The 23,723-nt window shown below is 36.6% G+C and overlaps 1 protein-coding gene across 3 annotated transcripts in view; it reads left to right on the top strand.

Annotated features, from left to right (window-relative positions):
• Positions 1-22,009, top strand: part of NLN (neurolysin) — a 38,513-nt gene extending 16,504 nt beyond the window's left edge. For 2 of the 3 annotated variants that reach the window (XM_032095718.1, XM_032095719.1), the window contains exons 4-13: positions 1,495-1,602; positions 3,855-3,957; positions 4,660-4,820; positions 5,966-6,101; positions 8,209-8,575; positions 9,955-10,156; positions 14,605-14,791; positions 15,941-16,069; positions 16,545-16,681; positions 20,986-21,209. In XM_032095718.1, coding sequence (XP_031951609.1) covers positions 1,495-1,602; positions 3,855-3,957; positions 4,660-4,820; positions 5,966-6,101; positions 8,209-8,575; positions 9,955-10,156; positions 14,605-14,791; positions 15,941-16,069; positions 16,545-16,681; positions 20,986-21,120 — 1,665 coding nt within the window. In that variant the 3' untranslated portion in view covers positions 21,121-21,209. Of the gene's footprint in view, positions 1-1,494; positions 1,603-3,854; positions 3,958-4,659; positions 4,821-5,965; positions 6,102-8,208; positions 8,576-9,954; positions 10,157-14,604; positions 14,792-15,940; positions 16,070-16,544; positions 16,682-20,985 lie in introns of all 3 variants that reach the window. The other variant, XM_032095717.1, reaches the window with a different exon arrangement.
• The last annotated feature ends 1,714 nt before the right edge of the window (positions 22,010-23,723 follow it).

The following is a 23,723-nucleotide window of genomic DNA, read 5'->3' as shown; positions in this document are numbered from 1 at the left end:
CTGCTCTAGAACAAATGTGAAATTTCCAGTAGTCCCAGACTGGTCAAATATTGCTATTTCCATATCATTAAGTTCTTATTAATTTTTGCTAAATTTCTAATGCCTTCTCCTCTTAGAAACCCTCAGTTAAAAAGTTGGGCTCCAGGAACACATGAAGAAAGAACTTCCCACAAACAGAATTCAGATTTCTGCTGAAATTATTTTGTCAGTTCAAATGAAGTGGTAAACAGTTGGATTAAATCAGGTTTTTCATGGCCTCACTGGGGATTTAATAATTCAAGTAGATGAATTCAGTTTCATGATCCTGCATGGGGCCAGATTAAAATGGAGTGAGGAGGATGAGATCCCTCACACTTCATGTTATTTATAACACAGTCCTCTAAGAGATGAGCAAATTTGCTTGACCTCAGTGACATGCTGAATGCTTTAGCTCTTTAACTTTTCTAACTTAACAATAGTACTCTTTCTAAATTATGCTTAATTTAAGAGCTGTTGATGAAGGAAAATAATTGAGGTTTTTATATTTAATTTAAGAAAATATTAGAATAATGGAGTCACTTCCTTTTCCCCATTAGGGGGAAAAAAATTCTGCATAAAATTAGGTTGTTGAATATGCTCCAGATCTTATTCTTTGAAAAACTTGTATTTTGAGGTCTGAAACTTGGAATAAAGGTGAATTTGGTAGTGAAACTATCATTTTAAATTTTGTTACTCCTAACATCTGCACATGCTGACTAGTAGAGGCATGCTTAAGAATGTTGCCAGTCTTCTCCACCCACGGGCCCTCAGGAAACAGCCTGATGTAAACAGCTGCTGCAGGTTTTGTTCATGGAATTCTAAGTAGGTTTTGTTTCTTACTCTGTCTTCCAAAAAAAGTATGAAATGGTATATAAAATCATCAACTATGATGATTCTAAAAGTTCTGGAAAGTTCCAAAGCTTCATATGTGTAGTATTTTCAAGATGATGGTCCCTGTGGGTGCCTTCCAACTCAAAATACTCTGTGATCCTGTTTTATTTGTTGTCACTGGTAGCTTGGTTCTGAAGAAGACATATATGCCCAAATTTCATGCCATCTGATAATCTTAAGTGACACTTCTAATCTTTTGGGGTGTTTTTTTCAATTCCTCTGACTTTTACGGTATAGTGTTACCTTATAGCACTGATTTTCTTCAACTATGTGAAAGAAAGATATCTCTACAGAAGAAGCTTAAGTGCACTGTACTGTAAACTGAAAGGGCTTGCCATTATGACAGCGTGTAAATGTGCTGAGACACTTGGTAAAAGAAAATGATTTTTAAAACATTCTACATGAATGTAAGAATACTATTGTGTAAGGTACCTGTTTTTGGGAAGTTCTTCACACTAAAATCCAGGATGTTTCCTTTTTTAATATGACAGTGTTCTAAAGAACAGCTCTGTTCAAACCCTTCTAATGCTTGGTATGTTTCTTACAATGTGTTATAAATTCAATTATTCTATACTGTCATTTCAGCAAACCTGTGATCTTGAAAATGTAAAGCCTGAAACAAAGCGATATCTAGAGAAATCTGTTCAAGTGGGGAGAAGAAATGGACTCCATCTTCCTAAAGAAGTGCAGAAAGTAAATATGGACTATTTGTTTATAAAGCAAAGGTTACAAACTGTTGAAGGGATAAATTTATGGTTGGTTAGCTGTACTAAGCATATATTTGAACTTCATGCTTTTGGACCTGCTGAATTACTGCTCTCAACTGTTCTTACTTCCAGATCCATCCTTTAAAAACCTTCAAATTGAAGGTTTTTAAACTAATCTGATAAGACACCTATGGTACACAGTGGATAGAGGTGGTATGCATCACCTCATAACCTTGAGAGTAAAAGAAGCCTAGCTGAAAAAGTTTTGTTATATATTATGATTATAGAGAATGCCTAAATTAGATTTCTGGGGAGGAGACCTCTCAAAAAATTTTACTAGTGAGCCTGCACTTTTATTCAAAAGTATGTATAAACTGTTGCAAAAACACAGCTAGTTTCAGTTAACTGATGTTGTTAAATCTACCCAAGATTTTAGCCTTTAGCCTGAAAAAAAAATCACAGTAGGTTAAAGGAGAAAACAAGCTGCTCTGAGAATTTTTCTTCGTTAAGGGAGAACTGACTTAGAAAGCAATTTTCACTTCAGGCAAACAGGAAGTAAAATTGTCAGCATCTGAGATGCTGTGGCATCACACCCTTAAGAGGAAGGGAGCAGCCAAGATTCATATAGGTGCTTATGGTTGAAACGAACAACAAAATCAGAGGGTCTGCAAAAAACTTTTATTAGTAAATTATGTACTTGGTGTGGGAATTGGTACATTAGTCCCTGACCTAGTATAAGCACATGGGAGTGGGTTTTGGATAAAAGGGTGTGAATCTTTTTGGATAAAAAGAGTGAAAGGGAAAAGACATATAAATGAATTAAAGAGGGGAAGAGAGAAAGAAGAAAGGGAGAAAGAGAGATCAGCATTCATGCCTCCAGCATCAATCCAGCTGACTAGGTGTCCAGAGTCCTGGAGGTGCTGCCTGGGCTTGGGTGGGGATACTCTTTTATAGACAAGCTTTCCTTGCCCTGGAGAAAAGTTTTGCATGTTCTGCGTAAATTAGTCATCATGCACAGTCTGTTGTTTAGACTCTTCTAGAAATGGGTCAGAGGGCTGTGGGGGCCTTTGGTGGTCTTATTCCCCCTCTCTACATTCCAGGCCTGTTGCTCCACCTCATTCCTGTGTTTGTGCTGTACTGAGTTGTGCTTATCTCCAGGAGGTAGATCAAGGACGTTTGTCCCAGAAAAGTGCTGTCCTACCTCCTTATGGCCCCTTGTCCAGTCACATCTTGTTCTTTCTCACAGCGTGTTACTGCCAACAGTCCTTGGCTGTTGTTACCTGCAGTCCTTGGTTGGTGCCACAGACACCCTGCTATTGGTGTTTGAGACAAACACATTAGCCTCTTATCTTCTGGGATTCTGCAGATGCCAACATAGTTATCCTCAAATTCTGAGTGATATTTCTGACTTTATTGTGACCTTTATTTCTGACTGTTGAATAGACTTAATCCTTTGTAGAAAACAATCATTCTTCATCCACATCCTTCAGCTAGTGAGAACAGTTTGATGTGCATTTTCATAGCTTAGGAGTTACTGATGCCTCTAAAGGTATTTTGAAATTCCTTGGGAGACAATAGTTGAATTATATTTAGGTTAAAAATTGGCTAATGGTAGTCTTTGCCAAGTTTTATATTTGGTGTGCATTCTGTTACTGAGAACTACTATGTTTACGTGTTACTGTCAAGTTCAAATAGAAACTTGCCGTGAGATATATTAGAAAATGTTTCAGAAATGTGAATATCAGGGTTTTAAAAAAGGTTTTGGAACGGCCTTGTGTTGTGAGAGCAGCCTCTTCTTTCTGTACAATTCCAAAGCGGTGTTTTTGAGTAGGTTACATGTTTTTTTACTCCCTTCATTCTCATTGATTTTAGTGGATATTTTTACACTTAAAATTGTAATTTAGCTTTTCAAATAAAAGAAAATAATTGAATGTTAGCACATGATACTATTTAGTGAATGCATTCAATCTGTTCAGTCCCCTCTAATCTGAGTTTAAAATGTTCCAAGTGACAGCCCTTTGCAACAATATTGCTCTGGACCAAAAGAAACATAAAAGGAAGACTGACAGGCTGTGAAGTATGATGCTACCTGCAGTATGTTATTTGCTCCGTCCTGGTATTTACTGTTGGTTAGTAGAGAGCCTATCTGAAAAAAATGAAATGTTACTCATGTGGAGGATAAAAATTGCCAACTTTGATGTTTGTTTTTCCACTAAGTTCAGTTTATACCTGATACAGGAAATAAAGACAATGAAGAAAAAATTGAATGAGCTGTGTATAGACTTTAACAAAAACTTGAATGAGGAAAACACATTTCTTGTATTTTCTAAGGAAGAACTTGGTGAGTAGGATGCTTTCTGTTTCTGTTTTTTCAACCTTCCAGTTTTATTGGAGTAACTGACTTTTGCCCCATGAGTGATGGTTAGATCAAGTGAAATTCTGACTGTTTCACAGTCTTTTCTGTTTCCTTTTTAGTCCTTCTCCAGAACCAATTTCGGGTTATCTTTTGCAGGTGTTCATGATGTCTTCATGTATTTGTGCTTCCTGAGCTGTTTGCCTTGCATCAAGTTAGCATGTTGGTCCTACTTTCTTTAGCATAACTTTATTCTGTACCTTTTTTCAGTTATCATCAAGCAATCCCCTGTGTAATTACTGGAAAAGCATTTTTAGTCCTGCAGTAAAGTTTAACTAATTCAGTAATTTACACCAAGCTAGGGAAATCATGTGACAGAGAATTTGGGGATTCATTATCTGAAGGGCATCACATAAAATGTGCTCTAATAACAGAGATTTATAGATGTAATTTAGTTTTTATCTGGTAGTCATACATGTATTTCTCCTTTGCTCTCAGGTGTTTCCAAATTTTGTTTTGCTTGGTGGAATTTGTAAAAGTTTTAGCAAATTGTTGTAAAAAGGGAGGTGTATTTCTGTGGAGATGTCTGATGTCAAAGTGGACTGCAGGAAAACAAATGCAGCAGTCTCACAAAAACAGGGGGGAGTAGATAATTTTGGTAAACATTGTTTATTAAATTGTATTCTATAGATGGCCTTCCTGATGACTTTATTAACAGTTTAGAGAAGACTGAGAAAGACAAATATAAAGTTACTTTAAAATATCCCCACTATTTTCCTATTATGAAGAAGTGCTGCATTTCAGAAACCAGGAGAAAAATGGAATCTGCCTTTAACTCGAGATGCAAAGAGGTATGTTGTGTATTGACTGTTCTACAGTGCTGTGACAGAGTTGAAAAAGGGAGGTAAACATTCAAATGTTACATTTGAGTTTTGCATGTTGTAGAGTATTTTGGAATCAAAACTTACCAGTGTGATTTTTGACAGTGCCTTGCTCCAATTTGTTATGATGTCCTGAGACCTTAGAAATTGATGATCTGCCTCTGTGTATGTGTAATTGTATGTATCTTAATATTCAAGGGGTTCTGTTAATACAAGTGGGATTTCAATCTTTTGTGAAGTTTCCCTACAGTGTTCTGCAGATGCTTACTGACACTTTCCTCACAGAAAAGGGTGTCTGATTGTGGCTTCTGTATATACGCACAACTAGACAGGTACAAAATAAAAAAAGCATTGAAAGGATAGAGGATATGTCATTCAGACAATTGTACCAGCCATGCATTAGAGAACAATAGTAGAGTTGAGCTTTTGTGCTTGAAATGCTTGGAAATGTGATGAGTACAAGATAAGATAAAATGGCACCAGGTACTGAACACTTTGCAAGTCAACACACATAAGGAGATTTAATGATAAAACTGTGTGACAATCTTCAAATCTAGTGTTTGATTTTTTTTTTTCCCCTGACAAATCTCACTTTTCCAGAACTAGAGATTTACACAATTACATTTTCAGCTTCTCAAGGATTCCTAAACACATTTAGGTGAAGGTTTGGGGTTTTCTGTTTCAGATCTTTCTCTGACTGCTGTTGTCAGAGTGGCAAAAGAGGGAAATTTGCAAACAAACTTTGGCGCAATAGATTAGCAATCTGTCTTCACCACTTACAAGCAATTAAGCCTGCTCTCAGCAATTTCCTTATTATCTTTCACATGTAAGTGATTGATAAAGGAAATAAACTCTTCACAACCTAAAAGAAAATGCTGTATATTTTGATTAATTTATAAAGGTAAGTTATAATAAGGAGCTACCTGCAGTCAAATGCTGAGAAAAAAACTGTTCCAAGAATCTAGCTAAACTTAGGTTATTTTATATTTTAACCTTTAAGTGTTTAATTTGAAATGTTTTCTGTTTCATAGGATTACAGATATTACTGAGATAATTGTTTTGATAAAATGTGTTTTCTGGTTTCATTTTACCAATTTGCCTGCTTTCTTTTTTAGGAGAACACAAAAATTCTGCAGCAATTGCTCCCACTAAGAGCAAAAGTAGCAGAACTTCTTGGTTATAATACACATGCCAACTTTGTCCTGGAAGTAAACACTGCGAAGAGCACAGATAACGTAACAACTTTCTTAGGTTTGTTCATATTTATAAGTAATACTTGTATATTTAATGTAGTAACATGTCTCTTCAGCCAAGATGAATTTAAATACATAACTAGGTCATAGTGTCCATGAGGTTTAGCTGGAAAAGGAACTCTGATGTCTCTGTTCTGGCATATATATATTTTAGAGCAAAGGTATACTAATGCAGTTGTTCCAAATCAGGAAGCACAAGGTAAATTCTGAGAAAAACTGCTTTGTGAAAGCCAGTATAAGCAAGTGGTTAAGTCTTTCTCTGCCCCAAAATGCAGTTACCCTAATTTAGAACCAGAGTAACATGTGCAGCTTAAGCAATTTTATCAGTTCAAGAGGCTGCATCAGAATTGCAGCTTTTTGTTCCCAATTTCTTGTGCATCTGTAGCCTTGGTGTCTTCTTCTGATACAGTATAATGAAATGCATTAAGTATAATGAAAGATTACTGTATGTGATGATGCAATTTCCATGAGCTGAATAAAAAAATTATTTCTGGACTGATGGATTAAATCTGGAATTCAAAATCCCTGAAATGGAATTTGATCTGAAAACAGAGGTATCTTGAAAATTTTAAACATAGTAGTTTATGAATTAATTTAGAGTCATCTTGTTCATGTCAGCGGACTCTTGGACATGGAGTTAACCTCTACTTTCTGAAATTATGTAGCTCCACAGAATAGTATGTGTTCCTTTATTACTGTGTCCTAACACCACTCAGGACATGTATGATGTGTCATACAAATAACCCACCTAAATAAATTAATGCAAAAATAAGGTATGTTTATTGGTAGTGGATTTTTGTGTTTATGCTTCAGTAAAAGGTTCAAATGCCCCTCTTTCTGAACGTATAATTCTGTTGCATTTCTCTTGAAATGCTCCTTCATGAGATCAGATCCATATTTGGCAATAATAATTATCAGTATACTTGAAAATTACCTAATACTTTTGATTTATTATTAAATGTTAGATATTTTAAGTGTACTTGAAGTATTTTAGACTTTCTTACTCCATTATATTTTTGTAATACTGTGGGTTTTTTGTTTATTTTGAAGCTGACACACGTAATTTAGCATTGACTTTAACAGCTTGAGATCAGATACTTTTCATAAATATCATGCTTCGTGGTAATTCTCACAGAGGGAGAACGTACTTTAGATTAATTGTCACTTTTAATTTAGTTCTTTTGATATATCCTCAGCTACAAGCATGACAGTATATTTTGCTCTACTTTGTTCCTATCTATTAATGTTTTAAATCAAATGTGCATAAGGTGATCTTACGTCTAGGAAGAAGAGCATTCTCTCCTGTGATATATTCTGAATTTAGCACAGTACAAGCTGCAAACAGTATTTAAATCATGTAAATGCATTTAACGCCTTACAGTCTTCCTAGAAACAGGAGTGGCAATTCCTAAATTTTACACTCTAGGTATCAACAATGAACATTAATGTGAATTCTTAATGAAGAAAAAAGTTTCTGATAAACCAGAAATAGTTACAAGAGAAAAAGTACAGTATGTTTCAGTAAGCCTAAATATTTTAATTCAATATGTCTGCTTCATGAAGGCTATGATGCCTTCTTGTCCAAGAAAAGTATATTGGAAAAATTTTGAATCATAATATCCAAGGACTAGTCTGGAAGCCAGCCATCCTACAGGCAAGAATTCTTGAGTCTCTTGGTTTTTTTTGGAGGACTTTAGCTAGAAGTATTGAATTCTGTGTTGTACTTCCTTCCACTAACTAATAGTAGTTGTAGTCTGGCTGTTGCTGAAGAAATGTATGAGGAATACTGAGATTACATGAGGTAAAATTAAAGGATTCAAGTGTAAGTGTCTAGTGTTACTTTTTATTTATGATGTCTTGGAAAAAGTCTTAGTTTACCAAAACCCTTCACACCACTCCTAGACCTACATGGAATGCTGTATCATTTACAGCATGCCTGCAACTAAGATTTCTTAGGACAAGAAAACAGATGTTCCTTGGTGTTGGTCAATGAATGGAAAACATCCAGTTCTGGAGTATGTGCTTGAAGTGTTGAGTGTATTTCATAGGAATACACATTATAGTAAGGAACATGAAAGTTGACTCCAAGGCAATCTTTCTTTCAGATGATTTGAGTAAAAAGCTAAAGCCATTGGTTGAGGAAGAAACACGATTCATTCTAGATCTGAAGAAAAAGGAATGTAAAGAAAGAAACTTTGATTATGATGGAAGAATCAATGCATGGGATCTTCATTATTATATGAACAAAACTGAAGAGCTGAAGTACTCCATAGATCAAGAAAAACTGAAGGAATACTTCCCAATTGAGGCTGTTACAGAAGGCTTACTGAATATTTACCAGAAGCTGCTGGGGCTTGAATTTGAGCAAATAGAAGGTGCTCATGTCTGGCACGGTAGTGTTACTCTTTATACAGTCAAGGATAAATCAACAGGAGAAATGCTAGGGCAGTTCTATTTGGATCTTTACCCCAGGTAACTATGACTTAGTGTTTTGCTTACATGTTTAAAATGGAATTTGTCTTAATAGGTTGCTGCTTGTTTGGTTAAAATTAAATGCATTTGGAAGTAAATATTTGTTCCACTGACAAGATTATTAGTGTGTTTCATTAAGTTGTCCTCTGGACTGTGTTCAGATATTTTTCTGCTTTTTTTTTTTAAGTACTTCCATATTTCTTGCTTATATTCATTTTATGAAGCATTGCTACTTCACTCATATTTTTGGTAGTACTGCTCTCTAGTCAATTGTCCATAATATTTTGCATCTACACGCTTTTCTTCCTAACCTACTACGGCGTTTTAAGTTTCATTTCTGCTGAACTGTTACTCCAGCTTGCTCAGATCAATTCTATTTCTGTCTGCCAAGAGTTCCTAGTTTCTCCCAGTTCCTCTTTACTCTTGGTGTGTATTTTCTACCCTGTTGTCCAGACTGCTGAATCAAATAGATCAATACGAAAAATTGATTCCTGTTGAGCACACATTCAGATTTACTTCCTTGTTGATCTCTGTAGCTCTCCATCTCTCTTTGTAGCTGTTTACAGCATCATCTGTGTTTTGTCAAAGATTAGGAGACTGGACTGGTTTCACATGATTTATTCTAAGCTAGTCCTTTTTGGCTATTTGTTGCTGGCTTTTTGTTTGCTTCGGTGTAGGGTTTTTTACGTTAGTATTTAGCGTTTTATAAATTTGCTGATATTCTTTTTTAATATAAGTTGATTGAAGGTTTTCTGGCCTAAGAAAATTAGGTTACTCAATATATGTAGTAGTACAGAAATTGTTCTTTTTACTCTATCTGTCCATACAATATCTAACATAACTATCTCCTTCATCTGTTCACCTGCTTCCACCTTTATATGTATCAGTTGAATTGCTGAAGGTATGTGTTAGTAAGACTTCTCTGACTTAATCTGAGTAGTTAACTGAATAGTTTAGGGCAAAAATGTCAAAATAATTTTCCTTTAAACTCTTGTATCACAGTGAAAATGCAGTGTATTGTATTCTTTTGTCTCCTGCAGTAAAAAAAAAAATTGCAACAGAGAACAGAACCCAGTCCTTCCTGTTGCAGTAGCAGTTTAAAACAATTGACATTGAAATACATATACTTTCAGCATTTCAGTAAAAAACAGATTCTTGTAAATGCTGCTGGGAATCTTGAACTTGTGATTTCAGTATGCGAGTAGAAGGGCCTTTTTCCCCCTTATGCTCTTAACTTACTGAGTCTTAGAAGCCATGAAAAGATGTACATTTTTTGTGTAGAGACACTGACTGACTGTCCCTGTTCTTGAATAGGCTTTGCCATTCTGGTGAGCAGGGCTGTGGTTTGAAGATAGTGTCTGATATATTTTCTTATACAGAGAGGGAAAGTATGGGCATGCAGCCTGCTTTGGTCTACAACCTGGCTGTCTCCTCTCCGATGGCAGCAGATTGATGTCTGTAGCTGCTCTGGTAACCAACTTCACAAAGCCAGCATCGGATCGGCCATCGCTGCTGCGGCATGATGAAGTAAAGACTTACTTCCATGAATTTGGTCATGTAATGCATCAGATATGTGCACAGGTTAGTGATGTTTCTATTCCAGTGTAAGACTTACTTCTTTCTCCGCTGTCTCAAAGCAAGGTATAGGTCTGTTTTGGTGGTTTCTAATTTTAGTAAAGCGCATATGCAGAGTTCTGGTTATTTTTTAAAGCACCAGGTTGTTTTTTGTTTTAATATTGATTTAAAACTGAAGCAATAAATACATCTTCTTATGAAAAACATTTTTGTAGGAACATGTACTTTTGCATTTGCATCATGCAGGAGTCTATTCGCTCATCACAGGTAAGGTGAAGAAGATGCTCAGTCATGGCTTTGTTCAGAGGGCTTTTTATTACTTCTTGTTTCATACTAGGTATTAGAAACAAAAACAGGTTGCTGTGCCTAGGAATGAAAATAATTTCTGAGGCTAGATGACCTCCAGCATTTTGGCATTTAGTACATTGAGACCTATCCGTCTTCACACCACAAGCATAAAACAGGTCTTGCCTGAGCTATTTTGTTTTCTCCTATCTAACAGGTTAGGTTTATTGCAGTGACCAGAAAGAACTGAAGGTAGTTTCAGATTTTCCATCAGGATATTAATAAAGTTGTAAAATTGCTGTTTTCATTTTTACTTACATGTAAAATTGATACTGCCAAATGATAAATTTATTATTAGCCTAATGAAAATTTTATATTTCAGAAAGACATGAGTGTCAGTATTCACACACCAAAAAATTCACATAGTTATCTACAAATTCAGATTTTGTGTAGCACTTCCTTTATCTTCTGTATAAGTAAATACAAAATAATAAAATCAAGGAAGAAATGACCCACATTAGATTTTTTGACCATGATCCTAGAGACTGGGACTGCAGAATAAAGAAACAACATAATCACAGAAATCCATATATTAAATACAGAGTTAATAAGTAGGTAGACTTGCTTAGATATTTTTTAATCATCTTAAAGGTAAAAATATAGTTATTATTTATCATCTTCACCCTGTAATAGGTGTTTCTGATATCAAAAATTGAAGAATAAAACCTAGACAATATAGAAGCTGTATATAAATGAAGCACAATTGGCATTGTTATAAAATGGTACAAAACTGACTGCAACATTTGGACAACCAGTGAGGATGTGCCTGGGTGTTTTGGAGTCCCTTCAGGGCAGCTGAAGCCAGCAATTCCAATGCATATGTACTTCAGTTGCTATGGAATTGCACACAGATCAGAGAGGCCTGCTTTCCAGTTGTTTCTTGCACTGCTCTGGTGTTTTCTGTGTGCCCAGCTGCCATGCTGACTTCTTCTGTATTGTATGTAAATAGTTATTTGCATGTGTGCAAACTCACTAGTCCCACATAAGAACATCCTGTCCTCTGGAATTTGTGTGTACAAAGCACTGTCTTGTTTCATATGATGATTTGTTTAAGCATGTTAAGACTTGACAATTAAATGCTATGCAAGGATGAGACTGGGAGGGAATTTGTGAGCTGCTGGTAAAGGTCTGATTAAGTAATGTACTGTTGGAGAGTGAGATCAGGGCAGGGAGGGAATTTGTTTAAGTTGTTCAGGAAGGAGAGCTCTTGAAGTAACTTCAAACCAAATTGTCTTGATGTTTTTTGTTAGTGTGGTGCACTTGGATATGGGTAAATGAAGGTATCTGAAGGTCACTTGCTTTTTGCTCTAGCCACTTCTATCACCATTTCTTCCCTGAAGCTGATGCTTCCTAGCTGTTCTTCAGAGCTGCTATTCAGCAAGGATAGTAAGAAGGGCCAGCCTGTTATAACTGTGGATTTGGGCAGCCTGCAAGAATAAACAAAAACCAAAGTTTTACTCCTTTTGTGTTGTTCTTCTGAAGACATGAGAGGAAGACACATGCATGTTGACACAGATGTCAGTTCAAGGTTATGTCCTGTATTATACCTGCTTTTTTTGGTAACCCTGCAAGAAAGTAAGTTCAAAAGTGTGTAATCCTGTGAGCATCTATTTTCCACTGGAGGGTGGACTGTAAGAATATAAACATCTCGTAGAGAGGACAACAGAGAATTCTTTTTCTTTTAGCACATAAATGTTTTGTTAGTATGTTGATGAGAAGGAAAAGAAAATAAAATTGACCTGGCAAGAGGAGGAGGACTTACTACATGACAAGAGTGGAGTGATGATAGGAAGGCTCTACAGAGGGATCTGAGCAGACCAGTTGCATAAGGTTCAACAAGGCCCAGTGCTGGCTCCTGCCCTTGGGTCACAACAACCCCAGGCAGCTCCACAGGCTGGGGCAGAGTGGCTGGAAAGGGCCCAGTGGAAAAGGACCTGGGAATGCTGGTCAGCAGCAGCTGAACATGAGCCAGGGTGTGCCCAGGTGGCCAAGAGGGCAAATGGCATCCTGGCCTGGATCAACAGTGGTGTGGCCAGCCGGACCAGGGCAGGGACTGTGCCCCTGTACTGGGCACTGGTGAGGCCACACCTCAAGTGCTGTGTTCAGTTCTGGGCCCTCAGTTCAGGAAGGACATTGAGGTGCTGGAGCGAGTCCAGAGAAAGGGAACAGAGGTGGGAAGGGATCTGGAGGACAAGTCCTGTGAGGAGCAGCTGAGGGAGCTGGGGGTGTTTATCCTGGAGAAAAGGAGGCTCAGGGGGGACTTTATCGCTCTTTACAACTGCCTGAAAGGAAGCTGTAGCCAGATGGAGGCCAGCTTCTTCTCCCAGGCAATCAATGACAGGAAATGGCTTAAGTTGCACCTGGGGAGGTTTAGATTGGATATTAGTCAAAATTTTTTTCACTGAAAGAGTTGTAAAGCTTTGAAATCATCTACCCAGGGAAATGGTGGAGTCAGCAGCCCTGGGAGCATTCAAAAACTGTGTGGATATGGTACTTGAGGACATAGGTTAATAGCTTAGTTGTAGGAACCCAGAGTGCAGAGAATATTTCTCTGCCTGTTTTTAAGGGTTCTTACCCCCCTGAACAACACTGTTTCAACTGCCAACCTTGGAAAAAATTACCAACGATCAGACAAGAACTAGAAAATACAGTGGTGTGAATCAGGTGATAGACTACTATGTAAGATCGCCACAGGGTAAGAAATTTTAGAGGTTTTGGGCTTCTCTTTGTAGTAAATAGATAAGAGTAAAAAATATCAAAATGGAGGATTGTTGTTGTTCTCTAAACCTTCTTCTCCTTCTTCTACTACTCCATGTTCTGCAGTAAAAGTAGTTTGGAATGATTGGATAGAAAATTCCGCAGTTCCTAGTTGTGTTACTGAATAATTGGTAGGAAAGTGAAAATAATGTACGTTTTTTGTAACCATTGGTTAAATTATCTTTAAAAGGCCATGTAAATCTTGATAATTTGACTTCTCTCCTGCTTTCTGTGCTCTATGCTGTACCTGGGTCACGCTAGTGGCTCTGTTCCTCTGATAAGACTTAATAAACAACTATCTGGCGGCATTGAAACTCCAGGAAAAGTCTCCGTTTATCTTTGAAACTCCTTGCAAGGACTTTTAGAAAATTCTCTCCCATCACGAGGGATTTGACTTATGGCATGGTTCAGTGACTTAATGGTGAATGTGGTTGTGATGCTGGGTTGGTGGTTGTACTTGATAATCTTAAAAGTATTTTCTGACCTTTATGATGCTATGATTCTATGAGACCAAATAATTTCTGTGTATTTGAACAACATTTGAACAATTTCAGAGGTGACTTCTTAGAAATATTTGGATTTGGAGTATATTTTAGTGAGGATTCTTAACTGTACAAACTTTTCTTCAAAATTAATATTGGCGGAGCTTTTAAAGCATGAAGTTATTGCCGATACTGAAATAAAAAAAAAGTTCTAATGTGCTTGGCTTTCAGAAAAAATATTCTTTTATCAAAGTGTCAGATTTGAAACTTTTAATGAATAAGGTTGCTAGGATTTATTTATTTAAGTCCATCTATTACTGGCTAAAAAAATTGTGCTGTATGTTAACCACATATATTACAAATGATGACAAATAGGGCAAAGCTTAATAGAATAAGTTTGTTAAGTAAAGTCTATGTATCAGGTGTGGTAGACTGCAATGCAATAAACTTTTTAAGTGCATAGTTAGAGTTTATTATTTTACTTTGGTGTAATACAACAAAAATCTATAATAATTTCCAAATTATATCATTGTCACAAGACAGCATAAAAACATTTGTATTGCTGTCATAACCTAAAAGGTAAAAATCAATAATACTAAAAAAATGGAAGTACTGTTCTACACCAGTAGATAATGTAGTATTTAACTACTGAGTAGTCTACTTTATTCCTTTATAATAGTGTTATGTCTGGTTTTTTTCCTCCTTTCTTTAAATTTCATTTTTAAATTATTGCTATTATTATTATTGGTCTGTTCAAATTATTCCTTTTGCTGTGATTTAAACTGAAATGTTGAAATCGGAAGTGTTATATTCTGCTAAAAATCTTGGCTTCTATTTTAGCTTTATTCAATGGCTTCTTTTTTTTTCTAGACTGATTTTGCGAGGTTTAGTGGAACTAATGTGGAAACAGACTTTGTAGAGGTACCTTCACAAATGTTTGAGAATTGGGTGTGGGAAAAAGAGCCACTACAACAAATGTCAAGACATTATAAAGATGCAACCCATGTTGGAGACATACTCCTTGAGAAACTTGCTGCCTCTAGACTTGCTAACACAGGTATCTCTCTGCCTTTTTTTCCCCGCAGTATATGTATAAAAGTATATAGTTTTAAAAACTGACAAACGTAACAAGCCTATTAAATTTCTTCTGTGTGTACACTTACCACTGTCTTTCTGGGTTTATTTGCATGGGTACTCCCACTAATAAAGGCTATGATGACAGAACTCTTTGCAGAAACAGTAGCAGCTCTGATTTTCCAGGCCACCTACATGACTAAAATACCTTTCCTCTCCATGTAAATTTTTTTGCCTACCAGCTTTGCTCGTTTAAAATTGGTGGTGTTTCTGGGGGGTGGAGGAGGGTAGTCTGTTGTGGTCTGGTGTGGTTTTTGTGGGGTTCTTTATCTTATTTATACTCCAGAATAGGCACTCTGCTTGAATACAGTGTATCTATATGTATCGTCTACATTTGATTTGCATGAGACACTTGACAGATATGAAAGTTATTTGCAAATTTACTGAACAGACGTAACATATCCCAGACAGGACTGTTGTAGACCTTCTACATATCTCCATTAACATTGTAATCTCACGTCATTACCTATCATGTCATTATTATTCTATCACTCCCACCTCTTTATTCTTATAATCAGAGCTTCCTATTTATGGTACAAATTCATCATTAAGCTACTCATGCTTATTTCATACTGCTTTCCTATCCTGAACAAGAAGTCTTTGTGCTTGTGGTTTGTACAGACTCCAGCTGCATAAGAATTTTGTCTGAGTAAAGGTTCATATCTTGTAGCCCCTTAAAAAAAGCTTACAGCAGCTGCAGCAGCAGTTCTTGGTGTAAACTTCTTCGAAGTGTCTTAGAGTAGATAACTGAGTAGGCCCTGAATAAAATGGTATATGGTAAATGAAGATAGCTGAAAACATTTTAAATACTAAAATTTGCTTTTAAAATATCTGCTTTATTTTAGTTTTGATCTATGAGGAAAGTAATATTCAAAAAGACGGAGCTTAGCATGATAATTCCTTTATTAAAGCTATGCCTCTCAACTCTTTGTAGGCGGAGTAAATCAGATGGAAGTGATGTAACTCCAGAGTTCTAATAATTTAGTATGCATGTTGAGATCTTTGAAGGAAAGATGCAAATAAAACTCCAGCTATTTTGATGCTGGTTAATTAAATGTTTTTACCCAATTAGGCCTTCTAACCCTCCGTCAGATTGTTTTGAGCAAAGTTGACCAGGCACTGCATACAAAGCTGTCTGTTGACCCATCAGATGAATATGCAAAATACTGTATGGAGATTCTAGGAATTCCTGCCACCCCAGGTATGTCAGTATAAAGCTTTTGTACAGCATGTCCAGATGGTTCGATTTAACATGCTTTTCTTTCTCAATAATGCTTGGCATACAAAAAACTGAGTTGTTTGTGGAATAATCTACTTTATGAAGCTGAAATAATTATTTTGAAACTTAGGATGATCTTAATGATCTCTTCTGAAGGAAGATTAAGGTAAATATAAAACCTAGCCTTTTGCAGGATATATTTTAGAGTGATATGACATGAATTCCACTTTAGATGTTCTGTCACATCTGTGTTGGATGTACAAGTAGCCTAAAATTTCAAATTGAATTTCCTTTGTTTTCAACAGAGTATGTTCAATACTTTGAGATATACTCAGACCCTTTATGTTAAAAGTTTCAAAGTAGTTGATATAAATTCCTTATTAATTTATTGTTGAACTGCTGTATACATCAACGAAATAACGGATTTCAGTAACTTGATGTTAATCTGCTTTTCAAGGAACAAACATGCCGGCTACTTTTGGACATTTGGCAGGTGGTTATGATGGTCAATATTACGGATACCTGTGGAGTGAAGTGTTTTCCATGGATATCTTTTATAGCTGCTTTAAGCAAGAAGGAATAATGAATCCAAAGGTAGGTGATGAATACTTTTTGATAAACACTTCTGTTGCACTTTGTCTCTGAAACTACATTTACTACCATCGTGATCCGTAAGTATAATGTCTCAAGTACTACTTCTGTACCTGTCAAGTTCAGATCAACAACAAAAAAAGGTGTAAAGGTAACTTTAAGAAAATCATCTTAAAATTTCCAAGAGCACTTGGATTTTAATACAGTGTCTTGGTATGAAAGACAGGTGTCTGCCAAGGAAGGCAGGACCCTCCCTTGGAATGGAAGAAAAAAAATTGCAACCCCCTTCCCTCTGAATTATTATAATTTTGAAATCAAGGGGCTTTCAGGCAAAGATATGAGGAACAGGAATAACAGTTCTTTACTATTATATATCTATATGTGTATAACCAGTCAAACAAACAGCAATAACTACGGCAGTAACAGCAAACAATCACAAACCCAGTCCCAGCCTTCTCGGCTGTCAGGCCCTTTCCCCTCGGGTGCAGTTCCGCTCGCAGCCGGCAGGGGCGCTGGCGGCTCCCGGTGAGCAGGGCAGGTGCGATGGTTCCCCCGCGGCTGCAGGGGGCGCTCCGGAGCGAGCTCGGGGAGCACGCGGCTCTGGTGCCCTGGGATCCCGGGAAGGGATGGGACAAAGGCTTCACAAACCGCTGGGCAGCCGATCCCGGTGTCCGGCCGGACCCTCGGGAACAGCAGGCTGGAACGGCAGGGACGAGCACAAATCCTGGGTGGCAGACGAGATGTATCCAAACTCAGGAGCTGCGGTGGGAACCCCCGGAGGTCTGGGCAGGCAGGGCACGGTGGGGCTACTGAGTAGCGAAGGCTCGAAGCAACGGCGGGGACAGGGCGGCCGCAGCCTGGCTCCCAGGGGGGCAGGGAAAAACAGACTTGGGAATTCTGGGGTCTCTCCGGTAGGAGGAAGGCAGCCGAAGAAGCAGCCTCTCTCTCTGTCCAAACTCTGGGAACTGACTGCCCACAAACCCAAGTGAAAAAGAGTAGTCAGATGCACCCCACCACTGTGGCCAGGTCTTTTGTTTTTCCTAAGAACCCAGTAATTCATCCTCCTGGCAACATGTATGGGGAAAATTCCTTTAAGAGAAAAAGAAAGCTGGAGGATAACTAAAACCCCAACATACAGTTATTAAATCATCATATATTTAATACTGTAGTACTTTTAAGATACTGTGTTGCCTTGTCTAATGCCTTCTGCTGTAATTTTAGACTGACAAAACATTCCTCTGTTGCAAAAGCAGATGCATATTCATTATGCTGTGAAACCTGTATGATAGTAGTGATCTGTTTCTTTTACATTTCCATTACATTTTAGGTATGTCAACTCTGTGGTCCTTTTATGTAGTTACTATTTAGAAAATTGAATTTATTTTGAGCTTTCTGCCACAACATAGAATAATGTGAAAATTGTTTCATCTTCAGTTTAAATCCCAAGTCCCTTTTGAAGTCCAAATCATTAAGAGGTTCTAGATTTACTGGGTCTTTTTTCCCTAGAGTAATTCTCCAGCCTCTTCTGCCTCCAGCAGAAAAAAAGGTTAAATAGTAATGTGGTTAGTAGTCCTGCCAATTCTGGCAACGTTTTTCAGAGATTATAGGATTATAGTATTAGTTGAGGTGCTGCAGATGAGATAGATGAGTTCTATCATAGTAAAGACCTTTTGGTTTTCCTGATCCTCTTAACTCTGTTCTTGATTCAGCTGCCAGCAGTAGTTCTTCCTTTCGATAGAAGTATAAGAGAGAAATAAAGGAGAGAGTAGAAAATGCATGACTGTCCTTTTCCTCACCTGGAATTTGCCTTCTTTCCTCCCTGTACTTACTACAGCAACCAGAACTTCTAGAACTGTCCATCCCTCTAGAGGATGGAGATAGTAAACACCTCTCTGGACAAAGAGAGGAGTCCAAAGAATACATGTGGTAGGACTGTGAAACTAAGGCAGTGGTTAGGCCAACAACACCCAAAAGGGGTTTTATGGAGAAAGCAGCCAACTTCACAGTTTGAGAGAAGAAGTGACATAGGGTTTGGAGGTTAAGATTAATCGTGAAGGGATAGGGATTCATTACAGGTACATATGAGAATAAGCATACCTGCTTTTTCACTGGGAATCTCATCACTCATAAATAAGAGCAGTAGAGAAGAAGTGTCAAGTAAAATGAGTAAATAAAATAACTTTTAATGAAATGTTGTTCACGGATCTTAAAAATGGTATTTCAGGAGGGGTGAGACATGCTGTCTTTTGTAACTTTGGGGAAGATGTTTAATGATGCTGGTGCCAAAACTGGGGAACTTCGTGTCAGGCTTTTGTTCTGACATGCCCACATCCCTCCAGTGCCATCACACTTTTGTTCTGTCAGTTTTACTCTTTTTTCTCAAAACTCTATTTTGAGTGACTGTATGGTCAAAACCCTAAGCTATAGTTTGGCAGAATTGGTCTGTTACCTTTACTTCTCCTGAGGGATGCCTTGTATTCTAATTTTTTGTGAGAATTTTTGTTTTCTTTGCCTGTGTATGGGAGGCTTTGAAAAGAAATTAATTATGGTAAAAGTGAATATTTTTGTGGAACAGCTGGAAGACAACTAATGCCTCTTTTATTGTGAGGCCTGTTATCCAGGCCAAGAAATGAAGAAGAAAAGTGATTATTTATGCGTGTCACTCACTCTCTGGCGTATGTGCACACAAACACTTTGTGTGGATGCTGATAGAATTTCAGGGGTAGCTGTGGAGATTTTTTCCCCTCCCTCTTCAATGCTATCTTTTCAAATTAGTTCTTTTTTAACCCAAATAATTGTGATAGCATCCCACAGGATGGGACAAACCATTTTTTATAAATGAATACTAGATAGCAGTATGTTTTTTGTAGTTACTCGTACTTCATTATATCTAGACTTAGACTAGTCTTCAGAACAGCAGAAAAGGGAAATGGTTAAGGTATTATGACTAGGGCTTATAGAAATTTGGCTTACTTTTTCCTGTTTGAATAAAAGCTCTCCTTCTGTTTTGAGCAACTATTATACAGCCTAATTTCAGAGACTGGATCTATAAAATTCTTCAACAAACAATTAACTCTAACTTAATTGGTAGACAGACACTCCTCAATTCTTGCACTTTATCTGAAATAAGATCAGGTCGCCCTAGAACTGAGCAGTATTCTGACTCTGAAAGGACAACAGCAAAGACTCAAATCTACTCAAATAATACTTTTAAGCTAGAAGGAACAATATATTAATTTGCTGATGATGCTCAGGAAACTAACAAAAATAGTGAAGTGTGATCAGTGCTTCAGTGATTTTAAAAAAAATTATTATTTATTTTTATTTTATTTTAGATTTTTCCAGCTGTAATTCAGACAATGGAAATGGTAGTTCAATTAAGTCATGGAAGTCCATCACTTAAAAACACCTTTCCTTGTTTTTACAGTACAGTCATGAGGAAGCAATGTGGTCCTGTTGAGTTGTGGGGGAAGTGTGTATGTGTATATACACTGACTAAAAGGAAGAACATTGTCTTCAATATCAGAAGCATTTGGGACATCTACATGCAAAATAACATTTTCTCATTTGTAGTCATGTCTCAGAATCCCAGAGTTTTTCATATATATATATGTTCCTTAAAATACAACTTCTTTTTAAGAAACTCCTCGTTACTTGTTTTCTCAGAAACTTCATTCATTTTTTAAAAGAAATCCATTCTTTCTGGAGCAATAATGTTTCTTCCTGAAATTAAAACCTGAGTTAAGTCTCATCTTCTTTAAGATACTTTAATAGGTGAGTTAGATGTGTTTGTATGTATGATATATACAACTATGTATATTATATAGGTGTATGTGCCATGCCATTCCACAATGCTATACCTGTCTTATCTCTGACGTATCATGTCTGTTATCTAAACAGAGATTAAAGAAAGAGAAATCATCAGTTAGAGAAAGGATGTTGGGTTCCCTCTTCCTGCCTATCAGACTCAAGGGCAGTCCTTCACTGAGGATTTTGAGGAGGTTGTGTGCTTGTTATACTTTATAGAATGTCTTCAGACAAGTTGTGATTGTACCTTGAAAACCAGTGTAAAACCACAAGAAAAATAATTTCTTTACAATTGGTCGAATTTCTGCTCTTCTGAGTTCTTCCAGCAGATCTAAATTATACTTGTCATATATCCTGGTATATCCTAATTTGGTATTAGGAAAATCTGGAAGGAGAAACGTTGTTTTATCATGAGTATATTTTTCAATATGCAACAAATACAGAAAAAGAGGCAGTTGGCAAGATAAGAAGTACTAACATTCTGCTTTACCTTCTATCAGGCTGGGATGAAATACAGAAACCTGATTTTGAAACCTGGAGGATCTTTGGATGGGATGGATATGCTACAAAATTTCTTGGAGCGTAAACCTAGCCAGAGAGCTTTCCTGTTGAGTAAGGGATTATGTGTTCCGTAAAGTTATGATTCCTTTGTAATGGCATATAAGCATGGAACGAGCTGGAAATGTCAGTGTATTTCACATTTTAACTATGTATCACTCTAGGGTCATTTTTTGATGATTTTTTAAATTGTATAAATAAAAATGTGACTTTTACAAAAAGATTTCGTAGGACTACAAAATTCAAAATATCAGGGAAATAATTCTGAGATGTGCAGAAGCTGAGGAATTTGGATGGTAATTTTTTTTAATTGTTATGAAATAATACTAATTAATACTAATCAGTATGAGGAGTTAATGCCATGTTTCTCTTTTAAGAGATGCACTTGAATTATGTCTTGTGAATGAATTTTAAAACTGAAGGGGATAAAAAGAACACTGCCAGCAATAAAGGAAACAGATTAATTCTTATTCTCTATTCTCTATTCTCTATTGTATTGATGGCTCACCAGGGTCTCTGATGAACAGGAAGTGTGTTTGGTTATGTCATTGTCTGAGTTCAGTCCACTACCTGACAAATTTCAAGACTGAGAACCTGCCCCAGATACCTTTACAGCAGAGATGTTTGTGTGATACTTTAAAACTTAATTCTGATGCATGCTAAATTTTTGTACCATTTATATACCTTTAAAGTATAACTAAAAATCAGCCAAAACCTATGACTTTTTCAGTTATTCCACCACTCTTTCTGTTGATGATCACAAATCAGTTCTTTGTTTTCCAAATTACATCTACACTGGCATTGAAATACTGTACTTGAGCAGTAATAGTGGCTTCAGTTGGTTTGTTAAGTATTTTGAGGTACAAATAGGGAAAGAAGGAAGGAAGTAAGATATCCCTGGTGGGAATGATAAAAGTCAATTAAAAGTTTTCCTGTTCCTTTCCAGTGTGGCATGGAGAGATGGTACAAATAAGTGCAATAGACTTAATGATTTCAGCTGTGGGAGTGTGAAAGTAATCGAGGAATTACTCTGCAGTTTTTCTGCAAGATCAGGAAAAATTAGTCCTACAAGCCAACTCTACACCATCCAAATAAAGCTGCTAATCCAAGTGCACTTTTCTTGTCTTAGGTATCATATCTTACTGTGGTTTTACTATTACAGCATGTATATGAACAACTTTTTAATTTTTTTACTAGCCAATACATTTTAGACATTTGAACCACAGTTGTAAACGTGGTAGGGGTTTATATTTTTTTGTTCAACAGTGAGATAAGAAAATGTGCCTGGTCAACTCAAAAGACTTTTTTCAGCGAAAGAGAACTGATGTCATTCACTTTGGGTCAAATCTGTCAATTTGTTTTAGGGGAAGAAATCTGACAATTGGGAGTATTCTCACAATTTGTGAGTATTTCTCAAAGTGAGAAATTTTATTTTTTTCCTTTTTTTTCTTGTAGAGCATTGAAACTAGGGAGTTAAAAATGAGCTTAATTAGTTTCTGAAATGGAAAATTTGAACGGACTTATCTTTGAACTGCACCAGTTAGATGTGAGGATTCATAACTATTTGTAGCCAAAACAGATAAACTCTGCAGTCTGCCAGACCACACAATTAAGTCAAATCTAACTCTTATAATCAGTCACAATTTTAGGCCACAGTTCTGCTGCATCATGAAAAGGCAATAGATGGAAATCACATATATGCAAACATCTTGAACAGTATTCAGCATGGCCAGACAAGATTATCCCAAAACCTGTGAATTTTGCCTAGATTGATTTCCCTCACATTCTTTTGCTTACAGTATTTCACTGTCTTTTTATATGTTTAAAATTCTTGTGATTCTGTCTTAGCAACATGTTTTTTTCTTTCACATTGTAATAATAGCTCCTAAGAATGAAAACACTGTAAAAAATATACTAAGTGATACTTTCTCCAAATGAATCTGCAAATCTAAGCAATGGAATCTTTATTGAGAAGCAAAATGCAGTTTTTATTTTACAGTTGGTAGGCAGATTTCCACATGAGGGAGACCTTTCTCTGCATAAATCAGCAGTCTTGGATCAAGGTAGATAATTGTAAGTACAGTAATTATAGACAAAAAATATGTGATGATAAAAACTCGTGGTGATTTAAAAGCTAGATTTAGGACAGTACTGATGGTATGACAATTTAATCGAATTTTTAATTTTCTTACTCTTTAGCGTGTGTGCTTGTGTGTTGTACAATGTAGACTAGGCAAGATACTGAAGTGCAGGAGAATGTCTGCTGTTACGTGTGTGTGAAAATGCCTGCGTGATTGTACATTATGTTAGCAGCAAATGGATATCCATGTGTGTAGGGAGAAAAAAACTAAACCATGTTGTAACCACAAATGAAAGTGTTATGTTCTACATCTGTTCCAAAAGAATAGGATTTGCTGTTCCTTCATCAGGCAATAATTAAGTCAGATCAGCCTATGGCTAAAACTACACTCAACACAGAAGACTAATGGGTATGTTCTGAAGTGCTTATGAAAATCTTAATGTGGTAACATATCAAACTTATCTGCTAAGTTTTGTATTGGCTTCTTGGAGCCTTCTGAATTAAATCAGGATTGGATTAAATGACTTTTTTTCTTCCAACTAAAAATTATTCTATGATTCTATGAAATTGATGTTCACATTTTTTATTGTAAATACCTGA

This window comes from Corvus moneduloides, chromosome Z (genome assembly GCF_009650955.1).
Source record: "Corvus moneduloides isolate bCorMon1 chromosome Z, bCorMon1.pri, whole genome shotgun sequence".
NCBI classification, from domain to species: Eukaryota; Metazoa; Chordata; class Aves; order Passeriformes; family Corvidae; genus Corvus; species Corvus moneduloides.
Note: the sequence above shows the minus strand (reverse complement) of the source record. Positions and strands in the feature narration are given on the sequence as shown.